The sequence below is a fragment of the Diabrotica undecimpunctata genome, chromosome 7 (genome assembly GCF_040954645.1).
Source record: "Diabrotica undecimpunctata isolate CICGRU chromosome 7, icDiaUnde3, whole genome shotgun sequence".
NCBI lineage: Eukaryota > Metazoa > Arthropoda > Insecta > Coleoptera > Chrysomelidae > Diabrotica > Diabrotica undecimpunctata.
In genome coordinates, this window is record NC_092809.1 from 39,087,203 (window position 1) to 39,113,272 (window position 26,070).

A 26,070-nucleotide genomic window follows, 5' to 3' on the forward strand; every position below is an offset into this window, starting at 1 on the left:
AACTTAACTAATTTTAAAAGGTTAACCTTATAGGTACCTCCTACTAATTTTTTGTATCTTCTGTATTAACAAAGACAACGGATTTAATCACAAAAATTGATCATCCTGCATATAAATGATCAAATTTACTTACTTCCTGTGTTGTATGGGTTATTAATAATCTGAGCATAGAATCTGCACACTGAAATATTTCCAGTAATAAGTATCGTGACGTTGGAATTCATGATGGGAAGAATTAATGGGCACATAGCTCTAGTATAAACTACATCTTGGTCTGTTGTAAATCCATCTGAAATGAATACAATTGCATTGAGCCATCGAAAAAAAAAAAAAAAAAAAAAAAAAAAATCGTAATAAAGCGTCTTGGAATAAGCCGTTCTTTTTTTGAACTTTTAGACATAATTATTTTATTTCTTTAAAACACAAATTGAAGGAAAATAAAATGGTCTTAACCACATTTAATTCCTTTTGGTTACTTTTGTAACATATATAGAAGACTTATTTATCAGCAATGTAACAAAATTCATAAACAAGGTTGTTCAAATTTAAATCTCATTTCTCAGAGTACGAAATGAGAACGTGCGAATGAGGACAAAGGTGGATGATGTAATTCTAAGAATTGCGCAAATGAAAGGATAGGACAAGTGGCACGACAATAAAACGAAAGATGAACGAGAGTACGTGAACACAGTCGTAGTACAGGAAAACCACAAAAACGGTGGTTAGACGACATCAAAGTAAAAGTGGGGAGAAACTGGCAGCATAAAATAGCACAACACAGAAAAGAGTGGAGAACTCATGGGGAGGCTACTGTCCAGGGAGTGGATGCATACAGACTGAAAAGAAAAGAAGAATACTATCTTATAGAATGTATTTACTTGAATTATATAATAAAGTTAATTTCTAAACCCAACAAAACGGTGAAACGTATGTGTAGGGCATTTACGAAAACATACTGAAAAATTCTACTTAAAAACATGTTCGGAGTTTACCTTAGTTCTAGAAGGCGTGCGGAACTGCCCCTTAGCCTCGTTTATGTAGGGTTCCTCCTATCTATCTGCTAAAAATCGTCCTCCTCGACCAAGAAATCATCCACATCGCTCTAATTGGGGCATAACGTCGACATGCAATTTATCTTCCTTCTCAATCACCTAATATTCTCTCGTATTCTTGTTTTTCGATAGAGACACTTTCTCATCTTCCTACTTAAGCCTATATCCGGTCGGATCGTCTGTCTTCCTGTTCGTTTTCCTTTAAATATCTCTCTAAAGCAGGTTCCTTCCTATCACATACCAATAAAGTGTTCGACATTTCGCCGTACAAGTATTTGTCATTTTCCGAATCTGCAAAGGTATGCCTTGAAACAGCCATGTCCTGTGAGCACCTCAGTCAGGTAGTAATCTAAACGGCGGTATGCGCACTCCATCCATTCTCCAGATTCGGAACTCGCGTCTACTGTGCCACCCTCCCCATCCAATTGCCACATTAGAAGTAGACCTTTCTCTTGTTTTTCCTTTGTTATGTCTTTATTTCTTCTTTCTCATTGTTTCACTAACACGTGCAACTGACTATACTCGGTGATAACTCCCAAAGTCTCGGCAGACACCGCTCTGTATATATATCCCACTCACAACAGACTCTTGCTACATGCTGTGATGAGGTGTCTTCTGTAAGACTGTGTTGAAACTGCTATAGCCCAGACAGCTTCCACGTAGAGCGGAAGAATGATTTTATCTCATTCATGATTTCATCCAGTCTACTTAAGTCTCCGCTGTACAATTTGGCAGTATGACCAACGGAAATTTGTGAAATGTCGCCACATGGATAGTCGAATGCCACTACGTTTCAACTGTCAATGTCAACGTCTGTTTTGGTTTGTTTACATATAATAAAATTATTTTTCTAAATATAGATGATTTTCCATTGTTTGATTCAAAAAAAAAATCTTTTTGAATTCCAACAATATTCAAGTCTCCCGGAATGTACAAAAAGTTTATAATTTTTTGTAAAAAAATACGTTTTTGAAAAAATAATTTCCACAGTTTATAAATTACAAATGATGTAATCAAGTTAAAAAATGTGTATTTTTACATTTAATTTATCCATAGTAAACATTTTGGTTCTGAGTTAAATTATTTAGGCAACCCGCAATTACCCTAAATATATCACAATTTTCATATTAAATTCAAGTTTGACATGAATCAGAAACAGTAAAAAAAAATTCTAATACAATCATTACACTGCTGTATTTTAATGCAATGGGTCAAAACTTAAGTCCGTCAGCTAAGCAGAAGTTGATCTTGGAGACGGGCAGCTGGCACTGACTTATGAGTCACCGGATGTCTGGCGTCTGGCTCCCCTCCACCACTCACTCACACCCTTTGTTTCTGTTAGTCTGACTCCACCGTTCAATCTGACAGCACGTGGTTTGCGCGTTATTACATGTATTTCAGTGTGTTTTGTTTAGTGTGTGTGGTTTATGACTTGTGAATTCCGTGTGGTTTTGTTGTTTTTCTATCATGAGTAAAAAGACAAACACTATAACAACGAGGAAATGCACTGAAGCTACTATAGTCGGACAGCCTCTTGACATTAGTGATATTAATGTTTTACCTACTAAAAGTGACGTGCTGAGGTATTTTGAATAGGTGAGAAATCAGTTGAAATCTGAAGGATGCTACCAACCACAGAAAAAGTTAATTGTAATGCGAGTGACACATAAGTTAGAGCAAATTTGGAAAAAATCATTAATACCTGTTTCATCTACTAACAATATTGTTTTTATGATTCTACAATTGCATGAGAGGTGTGAAAAGATTAAAAAATCTTCAGGTTGTAATACAAAAAATGCCAAGAGTTTTAAAGCTGCAGTTGAAAAGTTTAGATCTGACATTGATAAGTCTTTTTGATATTTGTTCATGCAAATGTAATGAACTAGACAAATGTTTGTGTCCAGCTCCAAGAAAAGTACCAAAATTAGAACATGCATTCTTGACAGACCAACGGAACTTGAGGATGATGATTATCGGAGGTATTGACCAAGCAGAGACTAAAAAAATTGAAAAACGAAACAAACGGAAGGAAAAGTCCCTGCAATCTAAATTAAGTAGGAATGTGGAACTAACTACTCCACCTGATTTAATAAATGTGGATATTCTTAGTAGTGGCTCTGATGATGAATCCACGGAAGAAGAATCAAGTAGGCCTGATGAAAAAGTTCAAGGTTCTAAAATAACTCATCTAAGAAACAAAATTGAAAGTCCAAGCGTGAAAGTTAAACAAGGCCTGCCAGTGAATCTGTCATTGTTTTCTAGGGCATGTGATCGCAGAGGCATTTCAAACAGAGCAGGTGCTCAACAAGTGCTCTTCTAGAAGATTTGAATGTCATATCACCAGAAAACCAAGCCGCAGTTATTGACAAGATTTTTCGTGAAAGGTTAAAGTACCGCCGAAGTATTAATTCAACTCGCACAAACGAAATAATTGCTCTTTACTTCGATGGTAGGAAGGATGAAACCATAATTAAAGAAATTGTACGTGGGAAATCTGTCCGTAAAACCATACAAGAAGAACACATATCTTTGGTCGAGGAACCAGGTTCAGCATATTTCGGTCATTCAACTCCAAAGAGTGGATCTGGGAAAGATATAGTATCATCAATATTAAGTTACATGAGTGATAACTCAAATATCAAAGCACTTGGATGTGATGGTACGGCAACGAATACTGGAACATCGCAAGGAGCAGTTTTGTTGTTTGAACACGCATTGAAACATCCGGTCCAAGTAGTAATATGTTTGTTGCACTTAAACGAATTGCCTCTGAGGAAAGTTTTTGTTGCTCTTGACGGTCCAACCACAGGACCAACATCATTCAGTGGGCCAATAGGCAAAGGTTTGGCCAACTGCCAAGACTTCCCGGTTGTTAATTATGACAAAATAGATAGCACCTTCCCAGAAGATAGTAAAGATTTAAGTACGGACCAGAAATACCTTTGGGATATATGTCAGGCTGTAGTCAAAGGTGAATGTCCCTCTGAGTTGGCCAGTAGAAACCCCGGAAACTTGTCCCACGCCCGGTGGCTGACATTAGCAAATAGAATCTTACGTCTGTATATTTCAACTATTGAACCAACCCAACAACTTAGAAAGCTTGCTGAGTTCGTCATGAAAGTCTATGCTACCTCATGGTTTACCATAAAATGTCGTCCTAAAATTATCTACGCATCACAACACTTTTTCTTCATCGTACAGTGCACCAAGTTTTTAGACAGCGAACTGAAGGCTGTGGCTCAGTCTTCCTTGCAAAGAAACGCCTTTATGGCTCATCCTGAACACATCCTTTTAGGGATGTTGTTTGACTCTCGAAAACATATAAGAGCTTTGGCAGGCAAACTGATAGAAAAAGCTCGACAGACAGAAACAAGGGCACATCGAGTCTTCAAACCACCACAAGTTAATTTTGAGGCAGAAGACTACATCGATCTCATTGACTGGCAATTCACCACAGTTACAGAACCACCACTTATAGTTGACTTCAGCAAAGAAGAGATTGAGATGATTGTTAATTCAGGAAGCAGTGATAGAAAAGAGTTCATAATACCACCTCACACTCAAGCGGTAGAATGAGTTGTAAAGGAAGTTACTGCAGCTTCTAAGCACGTTTGTGGCGTTCAAGAACGAGAAGGCATTATAAGATCAAGATTATTGGACAGAAAGTATCTTCCTAAGTTTGAAACTAAGCAACAGTACACATCTGCTACAGCTGTATTGCAAAAATAAATTACAGGTAAGATTTATTTCATACTTATTTAGGATTACATCACAGCATTCTATTTTGAATAGTAACTTAGTATTAGTATTATAATTACAATCTGACACTCGCCCTAACAAATTCCCTTGGTTCCAGATCGAAGAAGCATTACAATACCTGTGGCTTTGTAGGCTAACTGGATTTGTTTAGCCAACATCCTTCAAGATGAAATAAAGAAACATTTAAAAGATTTTTCTTTGTCAACTTTTTATCTGTAATCTTTAAGTAAACTTTTGTATTTCTTTAATAAATTTCGTACCTCAAAAACAGTCTTTTATTGTTTTAACACAAAATATCCTAAAGTTTAAATAAGTAAATATGTAATTTATTGTTCATTAATTATGTTATAGAATACTAATAATCCTACTAACATACGTAGAAGCAACAAACAGGTTTAACACCTACTCATAATAAAGAGAAGATATTGATTTTTCGTTGTTAGAATTGAAATTTTTATAAAGATTCCGGGTGACTTTATGCTTAGTTACAGATATTATCCTAATTTTTATTGTTCACTGTTATCACGTACTTAATATTTTTTAAGTTGACAATAAAAATATAAAATTTAATTTTCAATAAAAAAAAAAGATGAAAAATCGTGTTTCTGAGAAAAAATTCTAAAGTTTAAGTCGATTCCGGGAGACCTAAATATGTTTTAATTAAAACAAAACTTTTTTTCCCTGAAAGAGTAATGTAGGAGGCAACTTTTTATCAACTTGAAAGTTTGAATTTCGAAAATTCATTATTTGAGTATTTATTATGATACACCCTAATGTGGAGTAGCTTGTAAATTGGCAGTTTTCAATAAAAAAAAAACATAGATAATAGGTAGAATAGATTATTGAATCATTTAATTTTGTAAAAGTGGACAATAAAAGTAAGTTATACATGAAAGTTATTTATTCGAGTAAAGTAAGTACATTTTAAAACACTCCATTGATATTACAAATAAAATATCAACAGTAATAAAATTGATCTGATATAATAATCTATATCTGATGTAATAAAAACTGAAAAAAAAACTAAGCTAAAGTAACAAAAATACAAATAATAAAACAAAAATATTTTTTGTGAATCAGATAATTCGTTATCAGATTCATTTTCACTCCTAGATATATACATGGATTGATTAAATCTTGTTAAATGTGTATCACTGATCGGATAAGTAATACATAGTTGATAGACGATTTCTTTAATTCGATTTTATATCACTCATCATAGAAAATACTCTCTCTACATTTACATTTCCATGAGTTAAAAACAAGGATGATTAGAGCCAGAGTGCTTATATTTTTGAAAATAAATCCATCGTTAAAATTTTTTACTTTTATCCAAAACTCTATTTCATTTTTATAGACTAATAAATTAGATTTTTCTTCTTCTGAAAAATAGACCTTGAGGTCATTATATTCATTAATTGCTAATGCAGGATCTATTTTGTTTTCAAATTTTATGACTATTTCATTAAGATCATGTTTTATTTGTGACGAGAGAGCATTTTTCCGAACTATAAATGATAAATTTTTATAAAATCTATTATTTATAGGAAGTCGTCTAACAGCTTGAGTAACTGCCTTTTGATAAAATTTTAAGCATCTGAGCGTAAACTGTTCATCATCATTTTTTGTACAATATTGTAAGAGATCTAGGGTACCTGGCCCAACATCGATGTTGCCGATAGGAAGTAGTGCATGTGGATTGTTAACATATAAAGAATCAAGTTTGGCATCCTCATTGCAGAAAGAAGAATAAATAAAATTATTGCGTAAAAGTTTGATAAATCGTCTACTTTCCATATATAACTTATGTACAAGAATTTTTGAAGATTGGAACATGGCATTAAATGAGTTAAATATAGGAAGTACATGTTTTAAAAACAGAAGATAAGCTTTAACATAAGGATTTTGCATATCTGTCAATATTGTTTGTCACTGGATTTTTATCTTCGAATGCACTAACCCGAAAAACTAAAATAAGAACATCCCATTGACTCAACAACCTGCCAACACAATTTGACAGAGCTAACCACCTAGTTTAGCTAGGACCAAGCATTTTTAATTGTGATACCCTCATAAACCTTTGGAACTCTTCCAAGATAGATTGTCTTTTTGGGCTACGAGAAAAATAGCTATATATATTTTAAAATAATGGTTATATATTGCTGGGCAATTCTTGAACTGCGGTAGTAAAAATTAAGTGTGTAGAATGGCATATGCAACCATTTATTGCTATAGTTTATTTCACGAAAAATGGTTGAGTGCTTAATGATTGCAATAAATCCCGACCGCAAGTACCCCAGCTTAGTCAACATTAGTTTTCATATTCAGGTAAAATTGAAGCTACTGTGGAGTGTCGTTATCTTGTTTGTATAATAAATTCCTGGTAATATAAAAACGATTAAAAAATCATATAAAATTATAAAACGATTAGAATACATTTTATTTCATAAAGTTGTAAACATTTTAACAGTGAGTTTCACTATCAATGGTTGATCTTTTAATGACCACAATAAATTTGTTGATCGTTAAATATTTCCTGGAATAATTATACAGGTTCCCTTTATTCTGTATAATTTGTAAAAGTATATAAAACCGATGAGAAATTTTTAAATATACATTTTGTTTCATTTAGTAGAAAGTGTTACAAGTGTTATACCTATAAAACAGCATTATGTGGCGTCCGTGGAAAAACATTGATGGTGCTTCTTCCAGTGTTCCAGAAAAGAAAAAGCATTTATCTGCTGACGCTAGAGAAATCGTAAAAACAATATATAGTTCTTTACTTACAAGAGGACTTACTGCTAATACTGCTGCCAGTGAAATATCTGATTTAACGAAAATACCACTAACCACAGTGAAAAGAATTACATCAAATCCCATTAAGTCAAGAAGGAAGCGTAAGGATGCCGGTTCTACCCAATGTATTGACGAAAGTGATAAGGACTTAATAAGATGAAAAATTTACACAATGTACGAAGAGCAACGGATACCTACATTAGATGCTTTAAAACAACGGCTTACTAATGATGATACACAAATAAACTGTAGCCGCATTAGTCTTTGGAGGATTTTGTCTAAAATGGGCTTCAGATATCGTACAATTGACAAAAGGCAAGTGCTTATGGAGTCCCATCGTTTACAAAAGTGGCGTACTGAATATATAACTTCCATAAGAAAGTACCGTACAGAAGATCGACCAATAATTTATCTGGACGAGACATGGTTTGACACTCATGAAACACCATCCAAAGGATGGTCCGATTCTTCCAACAGGTGTCAAACAAAAGCTCCATCAAACAAAGGAAAAAGAATAACAATTTTACATGCAGGATCAGAAAATGGTTGGGTCCCAAATGACTTATGACTTTCTGCAAAGAACATTAAAGACTCCTGCGTGGACTACCATGAGGATACAACGGCAAAGCTTTTTGAGCAATGGTTTAAGAATTGTCTTATACCGAACCTTCCTCAAAATAGTGTGATAGTAATGGACAAAGCAAGTTACCACAGTCGTCAATTACATAAGTCTCCAAGTGCAAATAACACGAAAATTGAAATTCAAAACTACCTGTTAGAAAACGATATATATTTTGAAGAAAGTTATTTAAAAAATGAACTGTTAGAAGTGTTAAAATCATTTTCTATTAAAAAAGTATATGTTTGTGACGCATTGGCCGAGGACATGGGCCATACAGTGTTACGGCTTCCGCCCTACTATTGTTTATTTAATTCCATAGACCATATGTGGCACCAACTAAAGTCAAATGTTAGGCCACAAAATGTTTCTCCGACTTTAAGTGGTAGTGTAGTCGAATTAATAAGGAAATGTGTTGATGATATCTCCCCAGAAAGTTGGAAAAATTCAGTACGCCATGTAATGAACGTAGAAAATTCATATGTTACTTTGAATCACATAATTAAACCAATTGTTATTAATCTTGAAGAGGATAGAGACAGCGAAACAGAATTAGGTATTTAGGAATTCATAAATATATTTTGGTTATTTTGGGTATTTTTTTTTGTTAATATTAACTTGTATATATTTTTCTATATTTTTTTTCAATTCATTTAGTTTTTGTACATTATGTATTCGTTTGTATGTATATACTGCAAATAGAACTATTATTACTGTACATTTTTAACGATATCCGATTAGGAAGAGCAACAACTTTTAAACACGCCAGTTTTTTGCTGACAGTCCTAAGCCTGTAAAAAGTGTGAAGGAAAGTACCTTTCTGAATTTAGATCCATATACTACAATTATTCACGTAGAACAAAAAAACTACTTTCTTCATGTTAAAAATTGTTCAATTATCAAGTATATTCACTTGAACAACCTGAAAATACCATATGAAATAATTTAATAAATTTTTATAATCGTGTATTACACAGCTACCAATGAAATATATTAAATAACAAACTTTCTGAAGTGCGACCCTGTGTACTTCGGTAGTTTATTGAGACTCTTGTATACACAACAGGATCAACTCAAGTAACCATTAAGCACTCAACCATTTTTCGTGAAACAAACTATATATTATGTGAATTTTCATTTAAGAGGTAACTCTTAAATGATTCTTTATTGCCCATCATCACACTGGCATTGTCTGAGCAATATCCAACCATAATCTCAATTTTCAAATTAAAATTTTCTAAACTTTTTTTTTATCAATCCAAATAAACCTTTGGCTGTTCCTTCATCAGCTCCTATAGGAATCAAATCTAATAGTCCAGTCTTTAGTTGATTATTCTAAACATATCTAATCAGTATACATAGCAGTCGAGTATTACTAATATCTGTGCCTTCATCTACAAGTATCGAAAAATTGTTTTCTTTTTATTCTTGACACAATTCCTCTTTAATTGTAGATGAAAGTACATTTTAACAATATTGTTGCATTATGTACGTTTTAATTTTAAATTTTTTGCTATTTCAGAGTCAGTGAAATTTAATTTTGACATTTCTGTTATGTGATCAATAGACCTAAAGCTAAAATTATGTGAGACAACTAAAGCAAATCTTATATCTACGTATTTTCTTTTTTATTATCTTTACGTGGCTTAAATATATCTATTACGGACCTAGTACCTTGTAAAGTTGTCACATTTTTTTGATGTCTCTGACTTTGCTGATGCTTTTTTAATAAGTCACTTCTTTTAGTTCCTAGTAACAAATTACAGCATTTACACTTTGCTTTAGCTGCATCTTGGGTAGACCGAAGCCATTCTCTTCTAGCCACTGCTTAAAAAAACAATTGTTTTCTACTTTTTTTTTTCATCGCGAGAGAGCTCTTGTCTAGAAGCTCTTTTTTAAACAGGGGTTGATGTTGAAGGTCCACTCTCTTTAGAATTTGGCATTCTTATTTCACTGTAATTAATGTAATATAGAGATTTGTATTACATGTATTATCATTGTTCACTTACCTCTTGTGAAGGAGAAAAAAATCAAAAGTAAATCAACAATGAATCACAACGAAACGAAAGTGAAACAGCCACTGTCAACTGCAAGTAATCAAAATTTGGAGGATAGGAAAGGGCAATGTCCGAGTAGGGATTTTTCTAGCATTTCGGGAATTACCAAGTTGTATATCTCTTCATTTAATTTAAAAATATTAATTTCGGAGGCGCCCTCTATCCACTCAATATGAAAGCAAAGAGAAATAGCAGATACCACCTGTTTTTATTGAATGTACAGAATAGAAACCTTTTCTACTTGGACGGACAGTGGTGCTGCCTTTCAGATGTCTTTAGAACCACGTTCTCAAATAGCACCTTTCTTATCAATTGTGGAATTGTACTAGAATAGGAGTAAAAAGTATATAGATTGATTTTTTAGGTTTGACTTTTAAAATGCTACTATGTTTTGGTTAACTTTATCTTTATTCTGCCGCTACGTCACTCATAGACATAAATTCTGCTACATTTAGTCCCTCCACACGCATCGTGAAAAATCCTTCATGCATGTCAGTCCCATAGATCTTCAGTCTTCACATACCGACGAATCGACACCATTCCCTACTGCGCACCAACGTGTCATCATGTTTTCCTTCGATATTTTTTTTTGCCTTATCATTTTCCTCCTTTTGCTTGTTATTTTTTTCCTCGTCCGCTGTTGCCGCCAGCCTCTTTTCGCCTATATCCTCCGTAGACTCTCCTACCCTATTCTTATCTTCTTTTTTATTATATATCTGTCCCTTTTTCTTCCCACGAGTAGGCTCTTCGGTCCATCGGAGCAGTGCACGCGTACTCCGCTCGGGCTATATAGTCCCTTCCGGTTCTCCTCATTCTTCGGATATCGCTTGAGACTCACTTTTCCCCTTGGGCCTAGCACCTTTTCTGCTAGAATGAGGGGTAGCTGCCTGCGCTATGCATGCACATCCGTTAGTTCTCAGTGGTTTACTCCACTGTTTTTTTTGCTAGTCGTTTTTCTTCTCAACTATAAGTTAGTGTACCAGGACGTGAAAGATGGAAAGAGATGGGTGTCGTATGATAGTTGTGACAACGAATATAGCCGCATATATAAGCCCCTTCGCCACCGCACCGTCACTCGTCAACAAACTACTACTACTTCTGAAATATGAAAGAATGGGGCTGGGAATGCTTAGCCTTAAATTTTTGCATTTTATAAAATTAGAGATCAAATGCTAGTCACGCACAATGATTTTAACTTTTAATAACTAAATCTGTTTAGAACTGTAAACAATATTGTGATTTATAATTTAAACATGTACAAATCTACAAATAATATAATCAAGTTTATGCAGTCGCCTTCTATAGTAGTATTTTGAAGTATATTAACCGTGATCATTTCTCCTATTTGAAATGTGCTTCTATATGCGTCTATATTCCTTGGTTGTGAATATGCATTACCACGCAGGGACATATTAGGAATTTTGATAGAGAACAGCTGATCCAATTAGTCGTCTTTTACGACAGGCAGAAGCTGTACAGGTATGCGCTGTGAAAATTTTGCGTATTCAATTATAAACCCAGACTAATTCTGCTATACCACAAACAAAACAACACCTTTTGCAACATTTGCTGTTATGTTCAAATAGTAATTAAATATCTAGCTGGCGATAGGATTTAAGTGTTCCTGCATATTATTTTTCTAGATAGCTGTACAATATATAGATATTTATGTCACATAAACAATTGTATGGGGCAAACATGGGTATTTAGATTAGGTCGGAAAAATTCAGTATAAAATGTTAATATCTATTTCATGCATCGTTTAAAAAATTAAATTATATGCACCAATGACAATATTGACAACTAAAACTTGCCTTTCCGTGGCTGTATATGTTCAAGTTTACAATGTTTTTTGAAACAAGTTCCATCGGGTCGAGTAAATCTGCATATTCTCGCTTCGTCTGTCGGGTCATATCCCGTTATTGCTTCGTTTATGTTGTACTGTTCTACGTCGTCTATATCGTCCACGAATCTTTCTAACTCCATGTTATTAGTATCGCCTAAAAACAAAAAAAATTTGTTCTAATATTGAAAAAAAAGCTGAGGTGCGTCAAACTTACAGTCATCGATAATAAGCACAGCCGCATTATAATCCAACAGAATTTGACTGAGTGTGTTGGTACTCTCCAAATCAACTCGATGTAGGTCAACAACATAAGAATCTCTAAAATTAAAGTTCATTAATGTAAATATCATCTACGTAAATGCTAAAATATGTTAAGAAAAACCGAGCGAGTTCTAAGACAAGAAGAATCTGGGCAGTCTGGAGCATATCTGGCTTGAACCACACTGTACCCGGTGAATTAGATGATCTCTTGTATCAGAGGATAAATTGTATCAGAGGATGCAGTAATGTTCCAGAATGAACAGGAAGGATTATGATGGAAGCGGTGATGACGGTGTTCACAGATTTGTACAGGCTATCATCAAATAACAATGACCCAATAACCCAAAAAATAAACAAAGGATGAAAATTTGGGAGTAGGTAGATGAAAGTGTTTATTATTAAATAAAAAGTGTACATTCCTAAGCAACCTCCGTTTTGCACAAAGAATGAAGTTTTCATATATAGGGCTGTATTTAATAAAATAATGAAAAAAAACAACAATTTTTTCATACCTTTAGTAGTTTCTGAGATATAGCCCTTTTTGAAACTGCTTATTTGGGTTACCTATTAAATATGCGCGTACATACAAAATAACATTTTTAAATTAACTAATTTTTTAATCAATAATTTTGGATAATTACCAAACATAAAAATTTACGAAAAAGACAAAATGTATAAAAAAACCTAAATTTTATTATTGTTCTGAAGCCTTTTTTGTTGTGGCATTTTAAAATAATTACTATTTAAATGGGAATAAGCCACAATTAAAGGTTAAAGTACGTTTATTGTCGTTTCAATTTCCACTTCGGAAATCGTTCTCAAAATACAAACATTAGTGATATACATACTAATGTTCTAATATCACTAATACTAATGTCAGTGCAATTTTCATTGACATATTTCAATTCCCATTTTTTTTAAATATACCCCCATCCCAAATCTATTGAACCACGTTCCAAAGCTCACCGTTGTGTCCTTCAAAACACCTGAGTGGCGGTTTGAAAAGTGAACTAACTTGCACCTTGATTTTCTTCTCTTTCCATCCCTCAATTCCCATCCTGACAAGTTACGTTACACCAGTATTAATTTTAAGACCAACTTTATTGCTTTCCCACTCAACTCTTTGATCCTTTCAATCTACTGATATTAGCTCATTATTAGCTTTTCTATGACTTCCTCAATAATTTCATTTGCTTCTACTGTGGATGTTGTTGGATACTTTGTCTCAAAGTGACTAGTCTGTACAGGGTACAGACGTTGCCAGTTTTATGCAGTGAGCAATGGCGTTCTCTATTGTCTATCTTTCAAAATAAACGGAACAAATCAGGAGTTCTCAAAAAGTCCTCACGTACAATTTTATGTAATTTACAAATATTATTTGCTAATAATTTTACATAATACTATACATTATTTGTTTCTAATAGTAACTTATCAACTTTTATCTTTTATTAGTAGCAGTAGTATAACAAAATGTGCATTAAATAAACATTCGTTTCAAAGTTTAAAAAAATTCCGGTAATTTCTACTAACTGCCAAATTTATGTTTAACTGTCCATGCGGTGCTAATTACTGCCATAATGTGTAAGGAATTTGTAATTTTGGTTGATATCAACTGCAAATACTTTCTTTTGAGTTATTCAGTAATTAAGAAGCAATTAGAGTAATTCTTGTACAGAATATGTTTAAAAGCTTGATACATCCAGGGCCTTAATTAGTCTTTATTTGTTCTTCGGAGCGCGTAAACATATTCGAGTTACGATTATTTGTACCATCTTAGATGTACTGTTACTGTTTTGTTATTGTTATTATTTGTTGGTGGCTGTTGTTGGGATTTGTTGTTGGCAATTATTGTTATTTTCTGTTGTTGGCTATTGTTATATTTGACGCCGAATTTTTACCGCAAAATGGAGGAAATTGTTCAATGGAAACGTTGAAAAGCTCTGAAACTTTCAGAGCAGCAGATACTAATGAATATTATTAATTATCATCTTAATCAGGAAAACAACGATTCTGTATCAAGTGTAATTAGAAAAGTATCATCACCTGCAAGATTACAATCTCCAAAGAACAGGCCCAAGAAGCGAAAGGTCCGTAATTCTTGTGACAACAAGTACGATGAAGGTGTCAGGGGCCAAATTCGTAGAATAGTTCATCAATTTTTTCGTGACAACATACCACCAACAATAAACACCATATTAGCTGTTGTAAATTTGCCAAACTTTTCACGGGTCACGCTACATCGCTTGCTGAGTGATATGGATTTTGTGTTTATAAAACGTGGCAGAAATTCAATTTTGATTGAAAAACCAGAAATCATCTCGTGGCGTCATCGTTATTTACGCGCAATTCGTAAATACCGTGCAGAAGGATACAACATAGTGTATTTGGATGAATCATGGGTAAATATTGGGCACAGTGTGAAAAAAGAGTGGGTTGATAAAACAATTACATCTCATCGCGATGCTTTTGTTCGTGGTCTGACAACAGGATTAAAAGCTCCAACAGCTCGTGTTGCATGGTTCGTTTTATTGCACGCAGGATCTACCAGTGGATTTGTTGATGGAGCAGAGCTCACGTTTTTGGCAAAGAAAAATACTCAGGACTACCACGACGAAATGGATGGACCGACTTTCGAGGATTGGTTCGAAAATAACTTAATGCTAAATTAGCCAGAAAAAACTGTTGTGGTAATGGACAATGCCTCCTATCACAGCAGAAAGTCAGAACAAATTAAACAAAAACTAGCCCTGATTTTGCAGGATCTAAATTTTACAATTGTTTACCACTTAATATAAGAAATGAAAATAATATTAAGAAATAAATTAAAAGCATGCTTGATCCAATTATGCTTTTGACTTAATAAAAGACTACAGGGAATGAGGACCGACGGGTTCAGAGACGCTCTATACGCATATCTTTTTTTTTTATATTTTATTGATTTTGTTTTATGTAATTGTCCTATATAACTTGTTGATCGTGTTTTATGTACTATATGACTTTTCCTATATCACAATGTGATCTGATGGGATTAATAAAGAATATTCTATTCTATTCGAGAAATATGACCGCAATCAATCAATATTGTCTGCAGCAATCGCATGCGAAACTTTAGAGGGAACTAATTTCAGATTAGCGACTTATAAACCCGAAAAACAATGTATTTATTGTTTTCAAATACTTATAAACCACTAAATAAGAGAAAAATAAATATAATAAAAATATATTACAAAACTTACCCCTCCTTAGCGACATATACTAGTTTAAAGTAACTAAACTGTGAAATTTCTTCGTCGAATAAGCATAATTGATGCATAATCTCAATGGTATCCTCTGGCCATTTTGATAATCTATTCAAACGTGTCGAGTGTGGAGGGTAGAGCTAAAATAATAATAACTATTATGAACTGAGAGTAAAATCTCATAACGTACTACTCATCCATCGGCCGATCCGATCCATTCTAGTATTCTAATACAAAGTGACGGATTCGTTTTTGAATTTTAGTTCTACGCTTAATCCAATTGTTCCTTTCAACCACCTGCTCCGTGGTTTGCGCCACCAAGCCACTAAACTACTTATTGCGAACTGAGTGCGTTAGTCCACTAAGCTAACGAGGCGACAAAATCTTGTTAAAATCAAAAAATCAATGTATTTTAAGTAAATTGTCAGATTATCCAAGTTTCCAAATATGTTTCCTTTTTAATAAATTCCAAAATAAAATCAATTGGCCTATATATTTGTTCAAATTACGTCCGATTCTGAATAGAATTCGCATTTATTCACAAGGTTAACAACAAAACTTTTTCTCCTATCGATGCAAGCTAATATTGGGAGTTTCTTTTTTGTTGTTCTTTTCCAGGAAGTTTCCATAACTTTTATTGGCAAGTCTGTTTCTCTTGTCATAACTATCGTTATTATGGCTGCAACGAATACGAGAAGAAAAATTTATAGTGACGTGGAACGAAAGAAATGAATTGAAGACGCTAACTTTGAGTATCTGTTGGAGATACATACTTCCCTTTGTTGAATAAATCCTGCACGGAGCTATATAGATCTTTAACACGGAAATGCAAAAGATCTTTCATTCAAACCTCCACCGGATATGTAAAGTAAATGAAATTTGTAGCAAATGTAATAAAATCAAACGAAACAAAATTTTCTTTCTAAAATATTTTTTACTCACAGGTCGTTTCAAATTGTGTTGTTATTTACTTACCCTTGGCAACTGGCAGCGCACAGCTAGTTTGGGATAATGCATGGCTTGAATGTCATTCAATTCTTTAGTCATTCTATGTAGATGTTTATACGAAACTAATTTTGTGTTTCCAAAGTCCACTAATTGCACTAAAATGTTATCGTGTTTCTGATCCTAAAAGATAAAATAAATGTATCTAAATATCATTCATTGTTGAAATTGCGGACTTACACCACAACCAGAAATAAAGGAAATCTCCGGAAAACTATACATAGTTCTGAAGCTATTTTCTTGTGGCATTTTAAAGTAATTACTGTTTAAATGGGAATAAGCCACAATTGAAGGTTAAAGTACGTTTATTGACGTTTCAATTTCCACTTCGGAAATCATTCTCAAAATACAAACATTAGTAAATTGACAATTTACTAATGTTCGGCATCGTGGCAGCGAAATCTAGGGTTCGTTTCTTTTTATTATGAATCACCAGACTAATTAAAATCTGAGTGGTAATATAGAAGTTTTTATTGGGTACTTGAGGGAAGAAATATACAGCTGCGTTCATAGTACTCGTGAGAAAAGTTACAAACTGTCACACCCAGACAAAACTAATAGCATGAGAATGTAATAAAAATAGTCTACAAATATGTACAGTGCTTACCAAAATTTTAAAGACTAGAAAATTGAACCGCTACAGAGTCACTAGGGAAATACATGTTTAAACAATCACTCTAAAGGAAATAAAAAAAATTGAATAACTTACAAACTATCTGTAAAAAAAGCCTGCAATCTGTAGAACCTTTGCATGTAGGTACACATTTACGTTACAAGCTTAGCAATACTGTGTATCAGTTTAAAACAAACATGTCTACAAGCACTCTTTGGACTCATTTGAACCGAAATGTACACTAGAATCGATCAGATAGTTTTTGTATAGTGTATTTTGAAGTGATGGTCTCATTAGCAGTAAGTAACATCTCGCAGGCATGCCACTGAATGAATGCTGAATATTCGATCATCCCACTGTTTGGAAGATCCGGTAACTGGAGCCCAAAATACATGACATTTCGTTCACCTTATTATAAATAACGTTTACAGTAGATATAGAAATAGATATTTAAAACTGAAAATATTTTTCGTTTATAGAGTGAAATAAGCTATATAATAAAACAAAATATTATATACACGATATTTAATTCCTTTTCTACTAACAAAATACCATGCTCCAAAGTATAAAACAGTATAAAAGTAATTTGCACTTTGCTACCGCTACACCCAATAACTCCAAAATACACTGTACATCAAAACCCATCTTAAAATGCATAATTTCCCACATTTCCCCATAAATGATGTTTGCTCTAGATGTAGGTAAATTTAAAAACTGTTAATGTAATTTTTTTCGTTTATAAAGTGAAATAAAAATAGTTCTACTTACCTTCAGTTCATCTAATACTTCCACTCTGTACCAAAGCATATTAGCCTCTAGAAATAAAAATCCAAATTTCCCTATGTCATCGAGCGCTTCTTCTTTATTATTATATTTTATTTTTTTACTTTTTGTTATATTTTTACCGATTATGTTTGATATTTCGTCGACGAATAACGTCTCCTCGTCATTTAAATGAATATAAAATTCATTAGGGGATACGATATGACATACAAGGCATTCCTCTTCGATGACAGGGCCTCGTTTGGACGGAATTTCTATAAAAAAACATTAAAAGTTGTATGTAACTAGGTTTTTTCAAAATAAATATGAGATTTAGTGATTTAAATGATAAATCACTTATTTTGTACTAGGTTAAGATGATAACTAAAAGAAATATACTTTGTGTTTTTAAATTTTAAAGATTGCATAAGAATTACACAACATAATTATATCACTCCAAGCAAGTAATTTCATAGCCATACCAAAATATTTATTTCTTTTATTTATTTATTTAACCTCCTTTTAAACACAAAATGATTGCTATTACATTAAAAGAGTGCTTACTACTGCTAAAAACTAATAACTATATTAAAAACTAAACCTAGACAGACAACAACTTTTGCAGACTAGAAATTTGTTTCAAAAGCAACTTTTATTTGTTTCACAGAGGAATTTAAAAAGTCTATATCACAGTTAATTATCACATGGGTACATTCTTCTAATATCTTATTTATAGGTAAACAATCAGTCTTATTAGTTGAGAACGGTTGTTTGTTATTAATTCTTAGATGTATTTTTGGAACAGTAAATTTAATATTATTTATAAAAAAGCAATCTTTATATTTAATGTGATTTACAACATAGTAAATAAAAAGGGCTGAATGAAAATTTCTTCTATTATCCAGTCGCTGAACTTTAAAATAAGTTAATATAGCATGATAGGAAATCATGTATGGATAGATACCAAACTTTCAGACATAAAGAAACCTCAAGAATTGTTTTTGAAACTTTTAAATCAGATTGACATTGAATTTGGCTTGTGGTGCCCATATAATAGAAGCATACTCCAAGTGAGGTCTTACCAGTGCATTGTATAATGATATTAGAGTTTCAAATCTTTTAAAAAATTTTGAATTACGAATTATGAAGCCAAGAGTTCTGTATGCATTTCCAACGATGATCCGATATGTGTATATATGTGTATATGTATAATATACACTGGGAATTTCCCAATGTATTCCCACCTCTACTTGAGAAGCTGTGGTAGTAGAATTGGCAATGCAAGGATGACTTATGTATTATGCTGGTCTTTCACCTTGTGTTTGGACTTCCTCTCTTGCAAAATACGATGGTACAAATTTGCTACATCAAAGCTGACCAGAAGTGGGACCATGCTCTAGCACGAACAATGTCAAGCTGTTAAAACTGTTTGTCTCAATCTGCATACTGTACTTAACCAAGTGTACCTCTGCCTTTTGGCTAAATGATGCATTTAGGGAGTTAAAACTGCTTTTCACTAAATCAAATTGAATGTGATGAATCTAAGTGGAGCAACATATTTCTCTGAAAAAATGTGACTTAACACCTCTTAAGTGCTAATACAGTATATGCTTGGGTGTGCCACTGCTAACATATTCTTTCAGTTAATTTAACAACAAAACGAATCAATGTTTATTCATTAAAAATGAAAACCAAAGTTTTGTTACTCTGTTTTTGGCACATATTCCAATAAAAACAACACTTTTTTTATAAAAGGTAATAAAATACCACTTTAAATCCATATTTTAACATTTGGCTGAGTAAAATCCTGATAAATGTCAGATTTGTCTCAGATTGCATGCAATAATTCATCACAACAACAATATATCACAAATAAAAGAATTTTATAGAAAGAATCTAAGAGTATAATGCAAAAGAACTTTCTTCTGACACCCTTTATGAAAATAAATTATTATTCTACTTACCATATTTAATTCTTTTATTATTCTTTTTCTTCTTTTTTGGTGTGAATCTTTTCTCCTCAACATCTAATGGAGTTATTTCATTTTTTACAAGTGTTTGTACTGGTTTTAACTTAATATCGGGTAAAGAAGGATTATTACCACCATTATCATTTTTAATAGATGTTTCCATTGGTTTTAACCTAACATCTGCTAAAGGAGTATTACCTCCATTATCATTTTTTATAGTTGTCTCCATGGGTTCTAACTTAACATCTTGTAAGAAGGGATTAGTACCATGGTCAAATTGGTTATTAAATTTGTCTACAGTAGATTTATAACCCGAAGGTTGAAAAGGCTTCAAAGATTGATAGGAAGAGGATGATGAGGAGGAGGAAAAAACTTCTACACCATGGGAATTATCATCAATGAAATTATTGAAATGTTGCTTTTTTATGTCATTCGTTGAGGCAGAGGTGTCCTTTTCGGGTGTCTGAAAACTTATTGAATTATATGTAAGATGAGTTTCATTGTTAGAGTACTCTGAGTGAAGTGATTCCAGTCCTTCATCATAGTCTTGTGTATCAGTTATTTTGTCTTGTATTGTTTCTGTATTCACTGCCTCGTTAACTATACTGGGTCTTTCTGTTCCTATTTGTTCACTACTTTCAGAGGTACTGAATGAATCTGGAAATAAAGTTGTTTAAATACTTCTAATATACCTAAGTCATTTCAAAAACAGAATTAGTAGTAGAATTATGAAGCTATTATAGCAAAATTTACTTGAAACATTGAGTTTTAGCTCTGATATATAATACTAGGTTGTCAGTTGATAGATACAAAAGAAAGGGTGGCTCTGGCTCTAGTACAGAAGTCCCCAACCTTTTTGGACCCAAGATAACATTCTGGAATGCTTGTCAGATGGTGGGCATCATCTATTCTTTCAAATTAAATTTACAGTTGGGTAGTAATGCACATAATGCACAAAAAATATATTTAATACCAAATCCATAAAATAAAAATCAAAAGAATATTTTATATGATTATAACACGCTAAGAAAAGAAGTTAAAGATTCAGATAATGCAAAATTCTTTATGAAATTAAACAGATGTCTCACTAAAATAATCTCCATTGTATAAAATGGATACTCTGTAATTATTTAATGAATAGTACCTAATGTAACCAATTATGAAACTTTTTAAAACTTAAAAGGAAACAATATTTAATATTTATTGTATATATTATAAATTACAGAAACATACCTGCAGTTGATAAAAGTATATTATTATTTGAATTTGGCAAAAGCATTGAATGATCATTTAAAGGTTCTACTGCTATTTCACTATCACAAGCATCAGTAGATTCATTATTGCCATAAGTACTTTCTAGCTCTTCAATGATGACCTCTAAGGATGAACTGATAGATGAAGTTTGTTTAAGCACATCTAAAAGGCTACTCTGACATCTAAATATATCTACTTGATTTTGACTACTATTTTCTATTATTGATGAAACCTGTAACAAAAATATCTAATTTTTATCTAATATATAATTCCCAAAATATAACTTTTAATACTTAGTCCAAGAAGAATGTTTTATTTTCATCAAACAAAGAAAAAATCTGTTATTAACTCCCATTCTTCTTATATATCAGTATTATTTATTGTAAGACATCTTAATCAGAACTAATTTTAACAAGGGAAGTTCACAAAACGATCAAAATAAAATTATAGTTATGCTACAATATTATAAAATATTCTTGTTGTCTTTAAAATTATAATAGATATTTTTTATAAATACTTACCTTCTCCGTTAGACGTTGTAGTTTTCGAATAATCTCAACTTGATCTTCAGCTATAAGTTCACGTAGAACTTCACACCTGGATTTTCTCTCCATGTTAATTAAACCAATATAAAAAATCTATAAACACTACTTTTATTCAATGAACTAAAAACAAAAACTACAGAGTCAGAAAAAATTCACACCAGTTTGCCAGGACGACCAGGACAGGAGGTAACCTACAGTCTACAGTCTACAGTGACAGTGACAGTGACACATGGACTCATGGAGTGTCATGGACATGACATGATACATGCAGATACATGTATGACAGCATGACATGGACTTTATGGTCACAGCACAGTCACAGCATAGACACTTTGTTCCTTATGCCACAGAATAATAAACAATTATATTTGTATTTACCATGGCACAGAAAAATTTCCAGAACGTCAACCTAGTTCAAGAAGAGTTCAAATTTTCCTAAACTCCATTCGCTTAGCTCGGACAAATTTTGACAGATTCATTGTCGGAAACCTACAACACAACAATTCCTACTTCTCAGTATTAATAGCTCAAGTATCCTGCTATTACAGACTTCTTTCTTTAAAAAAAGAAGAATTATTCTAAATAGTCGAAGTGTATACTAAACCCATCAAATTTTGGGTAGTATATATTTAAAAAATATATATTTAGTTGTTATAATTTAACATAACTATTTATTATATGGTGCAGATAAATAAATATTGATTGTCGGTAATTCGCAAAGTTCTATTTTATTTACTATTTAGTTTGTTTACTATTAATATTGGCTATGAGTACGGGTGCTTGGTTGTATAGTAATTTCCAGCCACTTTTAGTCTGTCAAAAAGTAACTAACTTCGCAAAAAAATAATTACTAAATTCACTAGACAGTTCGGACTGGGATTAGCGAACCGAGTTTAACACAGCTAATAATGCGAAACCCACACGAAACTGCTCGAGCTTTCATAGGAGGCAACATGGTGAAAACCAAAAACATTTGTTATTATTAATAATATAAATTTTATGAAATAACTCTGTAAGTCTAATATTCCACAAAATAATAATTTTAATTAAATAGATTAGACAATTGTAGGCAACCGATAAGGGAATACTTTAAATTTTATTCACAGTTCAGCGTGCGGTAAAAGTGTATAAAGTGTTGCCGCTTTTTTAGAGTAAGAATTTTGTTTATGTTTTGAATTCTTACACAATTTGATCATTATATTATATATTAATAAATTGTATTTATAAATACATATTAAATTTAGATTAATAGGTTTAAAAACTAATTATTGTTGTGAATTGTAATTGTGTTATGCCTAAATAGTATGTAGAAAACTGATAAGCTTTCATATAAGATAGATTATTTTGAACAAGAAATAATGGCGAGACGTTTTTACTATTAACGCTCTAAAGGAGGTAAGTTTAAAATTTAGAATATATAATTTTGTATTAAAATGTTTCCTTATGTATTTTAGTGTGTTGCAGTAATCTTAAAACTAAGTGTATTTACTGTTAATATAGTAGTTTGACAAATAGTTGACATTTTAAGAATTTCTTACTTACTAACTATTCTGATGTTTTGGCAACGCTGTGGGGTTCTGACGTCGTAAATCTTGAATGACGTGCACGCATTTTTATATGAAAAATACTATATATATATATATATATATATATATATATATATATATATATATATATATACATATATATATATATATATATATATATATGTATATATATATATATATATATATATATATATATATATATATATATATATATATATATATATATATATCTTTTTTAAGATATATAGATAGATAACCGTTGTTTCCATATCTCTCTGTTGTCCCATTCTCCATCGTTTAGGCCTCTCTTACTCATGGCGTCGTCTACTTCGTTCCCCCAGGATTTTCGGGGTCGTCCTCTTTTCCTCCTTCCTATGGGGCTCCATTCGGTTATTCTTTTTATCCATCTGCTGTCGCTACTTCTTCTTACATGTCCATACCACTTTAGTCTTTTTTGTTCTATATATATTAGTATGTCTGTTTCTATTGATGTTCTTTGCTTTATTTCGTCATTACTTCTTCTATCCATTCTTGTTACTCTGCAGCATCTTCGTAGGCATTCCATCTCTGTTGCTACTATCTTACTGCTGTTTTTCTTGTTTATGATCCAATTTTTAACCCCATATGTCATAATACTTCGCAGTAATGTGTTATAAATCTGTGTTTTTGTCTTCATATTTAGGTGTCTATCCCACCATACTGAGTTAAGTTGTCGGATTGCTGTTCTTGTTTGTCCTAATCTTTGTGTAATTTCTTCTTCTGTTTTTGCTTTTTTCGTGATTATAAACTCCAAGTATTTGAATTTATCCTTTCCTTTGATTGTTACGTTGTCATCAATCTGTAGATCTTCTATGTCTTCTTCACTTGTAGATAGGTACTCTGTTTTCGCGAGGTTAATATCTAGGCCAGCCTTGGTATATTCTTCTTGTAGTTTCTTCATCATGTAGCTGAGGTCGTCTTGGTCTTGTGCAATCACTAGTGATAAAAAAATTAACCGGGTTTAATTTAATTACGGCAACCATAGACATAATATGCACTATTTTATTCGTACTTTTAGTTGAAGAATAGATTAAATTATTTCAAATTTACTAAATAATTATTAATCTCTAAAAATTTAAATTACAGTTCTGTCGTAGCTTGTCACAAATTTCTCAATCCGAGTCTATGTTTCCGTTTAAAATATGGCGATCGCGTGCTGACACACTTCAAAGGCGGCATCTGAGAGTGGGCATTCTGATTGTTATTTATTCTGTCGTATAATATCGATGGTATTTACATATCTCTGCATGATATCATGGACGTGGACATTAGGACATGATTAAGACATAGACTGCTACACACTTCAAAGCACCACAGCACACATACCTTTCTAACTTTCTATTTTAGTTTAGACATTTGGAAAAAATATATGATTCACACAGACAGCCCATTAAATTGAATTTACAATCTGAAAATTAGCACTTTCTCAAAGCTTTGACTGATCTACACGTCTTAAAAACCCACAGCGTTCTATGAATTCCCGTACAATGTTGATTTTTAATTATTGGAACATTCTTATTTTGACAAACAAGATTTTTTTTTAACATTGATACGTTTTCTATGATGTATCATGATACCATGAAGTATTGTACTCATACCTCGTCTATTTGTATCGTAAAAAAGTGGCTTCTAGAGCTTACTGTTTGTGGTTTACTTTTTCTAACTTATATTTTTCTTTTGAAATGCAATCTCTTTTGAGTAAAGCATTCAACTTCTTTAACCCTGCTGTACCGTTCGAGTCAACTATGCAAATATACTGTTCGGGTCAATATGACCCAACTATGGTTTACAGTCCTTAATCGAAATAAAAGCTAATGGTGCTAAAAAAACTTTATTAACAAAAAATTATAGTTAATTAAACAAAAATTATGTTGCTAATATGGAAATTAAACTTTTTTAAAGGCATAAAATAAAAGGCATTTTTTTCTTTCCCAGAAAAACCTAAGAACAAATACCTACAAAATTTAATTTAGTTTACAACTGGGACAGTAATAAAAAGAATGGGTTTTTGGGTTTTACAAATATGCATATATACATACATACATACATATACAACACATAAAATATTAGTCTTGTTATCGTTTTTAGATCAAAATTTACAGCGTGCTCGTTTAGCAGGCGGAGTTGGATTGTCCATAGACGGTTCACTAGAATTTCTATCTTCTCTACTCGCTTCTATTCGTGTTTTTTTACCAGTTCTAGTAAGTCTTTAGTTCTGGGTAAATTTTTTCTGGAAAGGATAAGTGGTTTCACCAGTGTTTTTGCCAATTCCTCAAGAAAAATTCGCCGTTTTGTAAGTTTGTTGCTGTTCCATTGGGGATTTATTGATGTCCATAAAACGAACGCGTTTTAGGCAAAAATGTCAGCACATTATAAAAAACAATCATAGGCCAGCGATTTGTCTTCCTTTTACATGTATATTTACCAACAAGCTAATCTAGAGTATCCACTGCTCCCTTACTGGAATTGTAATCTAAAATAATTTGGGGCTTTTTGTCATTTCTGTCACTAATAGCCTTATCATGATGCAAAGTACTCATAAGGATAACATTTTTATTCTTTTTAGGAATATAGGTAACAACAGTGGTATTTTGCGTGAAGCAAAAAGACGAACTATGAACTTCTTTATTCGCAATTTGTGGTGGAAGCTCTGGCTTATCTTTTCTTATAGTCCCCAGCATTGTATTTTTTCTTTTTAGAAGAAGT

At 32.4% G+C, this 26,070-nt stretch overlaps 1 protein-coding gene across 1 annotated transcript in view; it reads right to left on the reverse strand.

The window, feature by feature from the left end:
* The window catches only part of LOC140445229 (uncharacterized), a 48,403-nt gene extending 26,406 nt beyond the window's left edge, over positions 1-21,997 (reverse strand). Inside the window, exons 1-9 of the mRNA XM_072537127.1 lie at positions 21,755-21,997; positions 21,213-21,465; positions 19,974-20,636; positions 18,016-18,284; positions 16,605-16,757; positions 15,627-15,769; positions 12,344-12,447; positions 12,098-12,283; positions 134-289 (exon numbers count right to left, since the gene is read on the reverse strand). Coding sequence (XP_072393228.1) covers positions 134-289; positions 12,098-12,283; positions 12,344-12,447; positions 15,627-15,769; positions 16,605-16,757; positions 18,016-18,284; positions 19,974-20,636; positions 21,213-21,465; positions 21,755-21,847 — 2,020 coding nt within the window. The 5' untranslated portion in view covers positions 21,848-21,997. The remainder of the gene's footprint in view (positions 1-133; positions 290-12,097; positions 12,284-12,343; positions 12,448-15,626; positions 15,770-16,604; positions 16,758-18,015; positions 18,285-19,973; positions 20,637-21,212; positions 21,466-21,754) is intronic.
* Between the last annotated feature and the right edge of the window lie 4,073 nt (positions 21,998-26,070).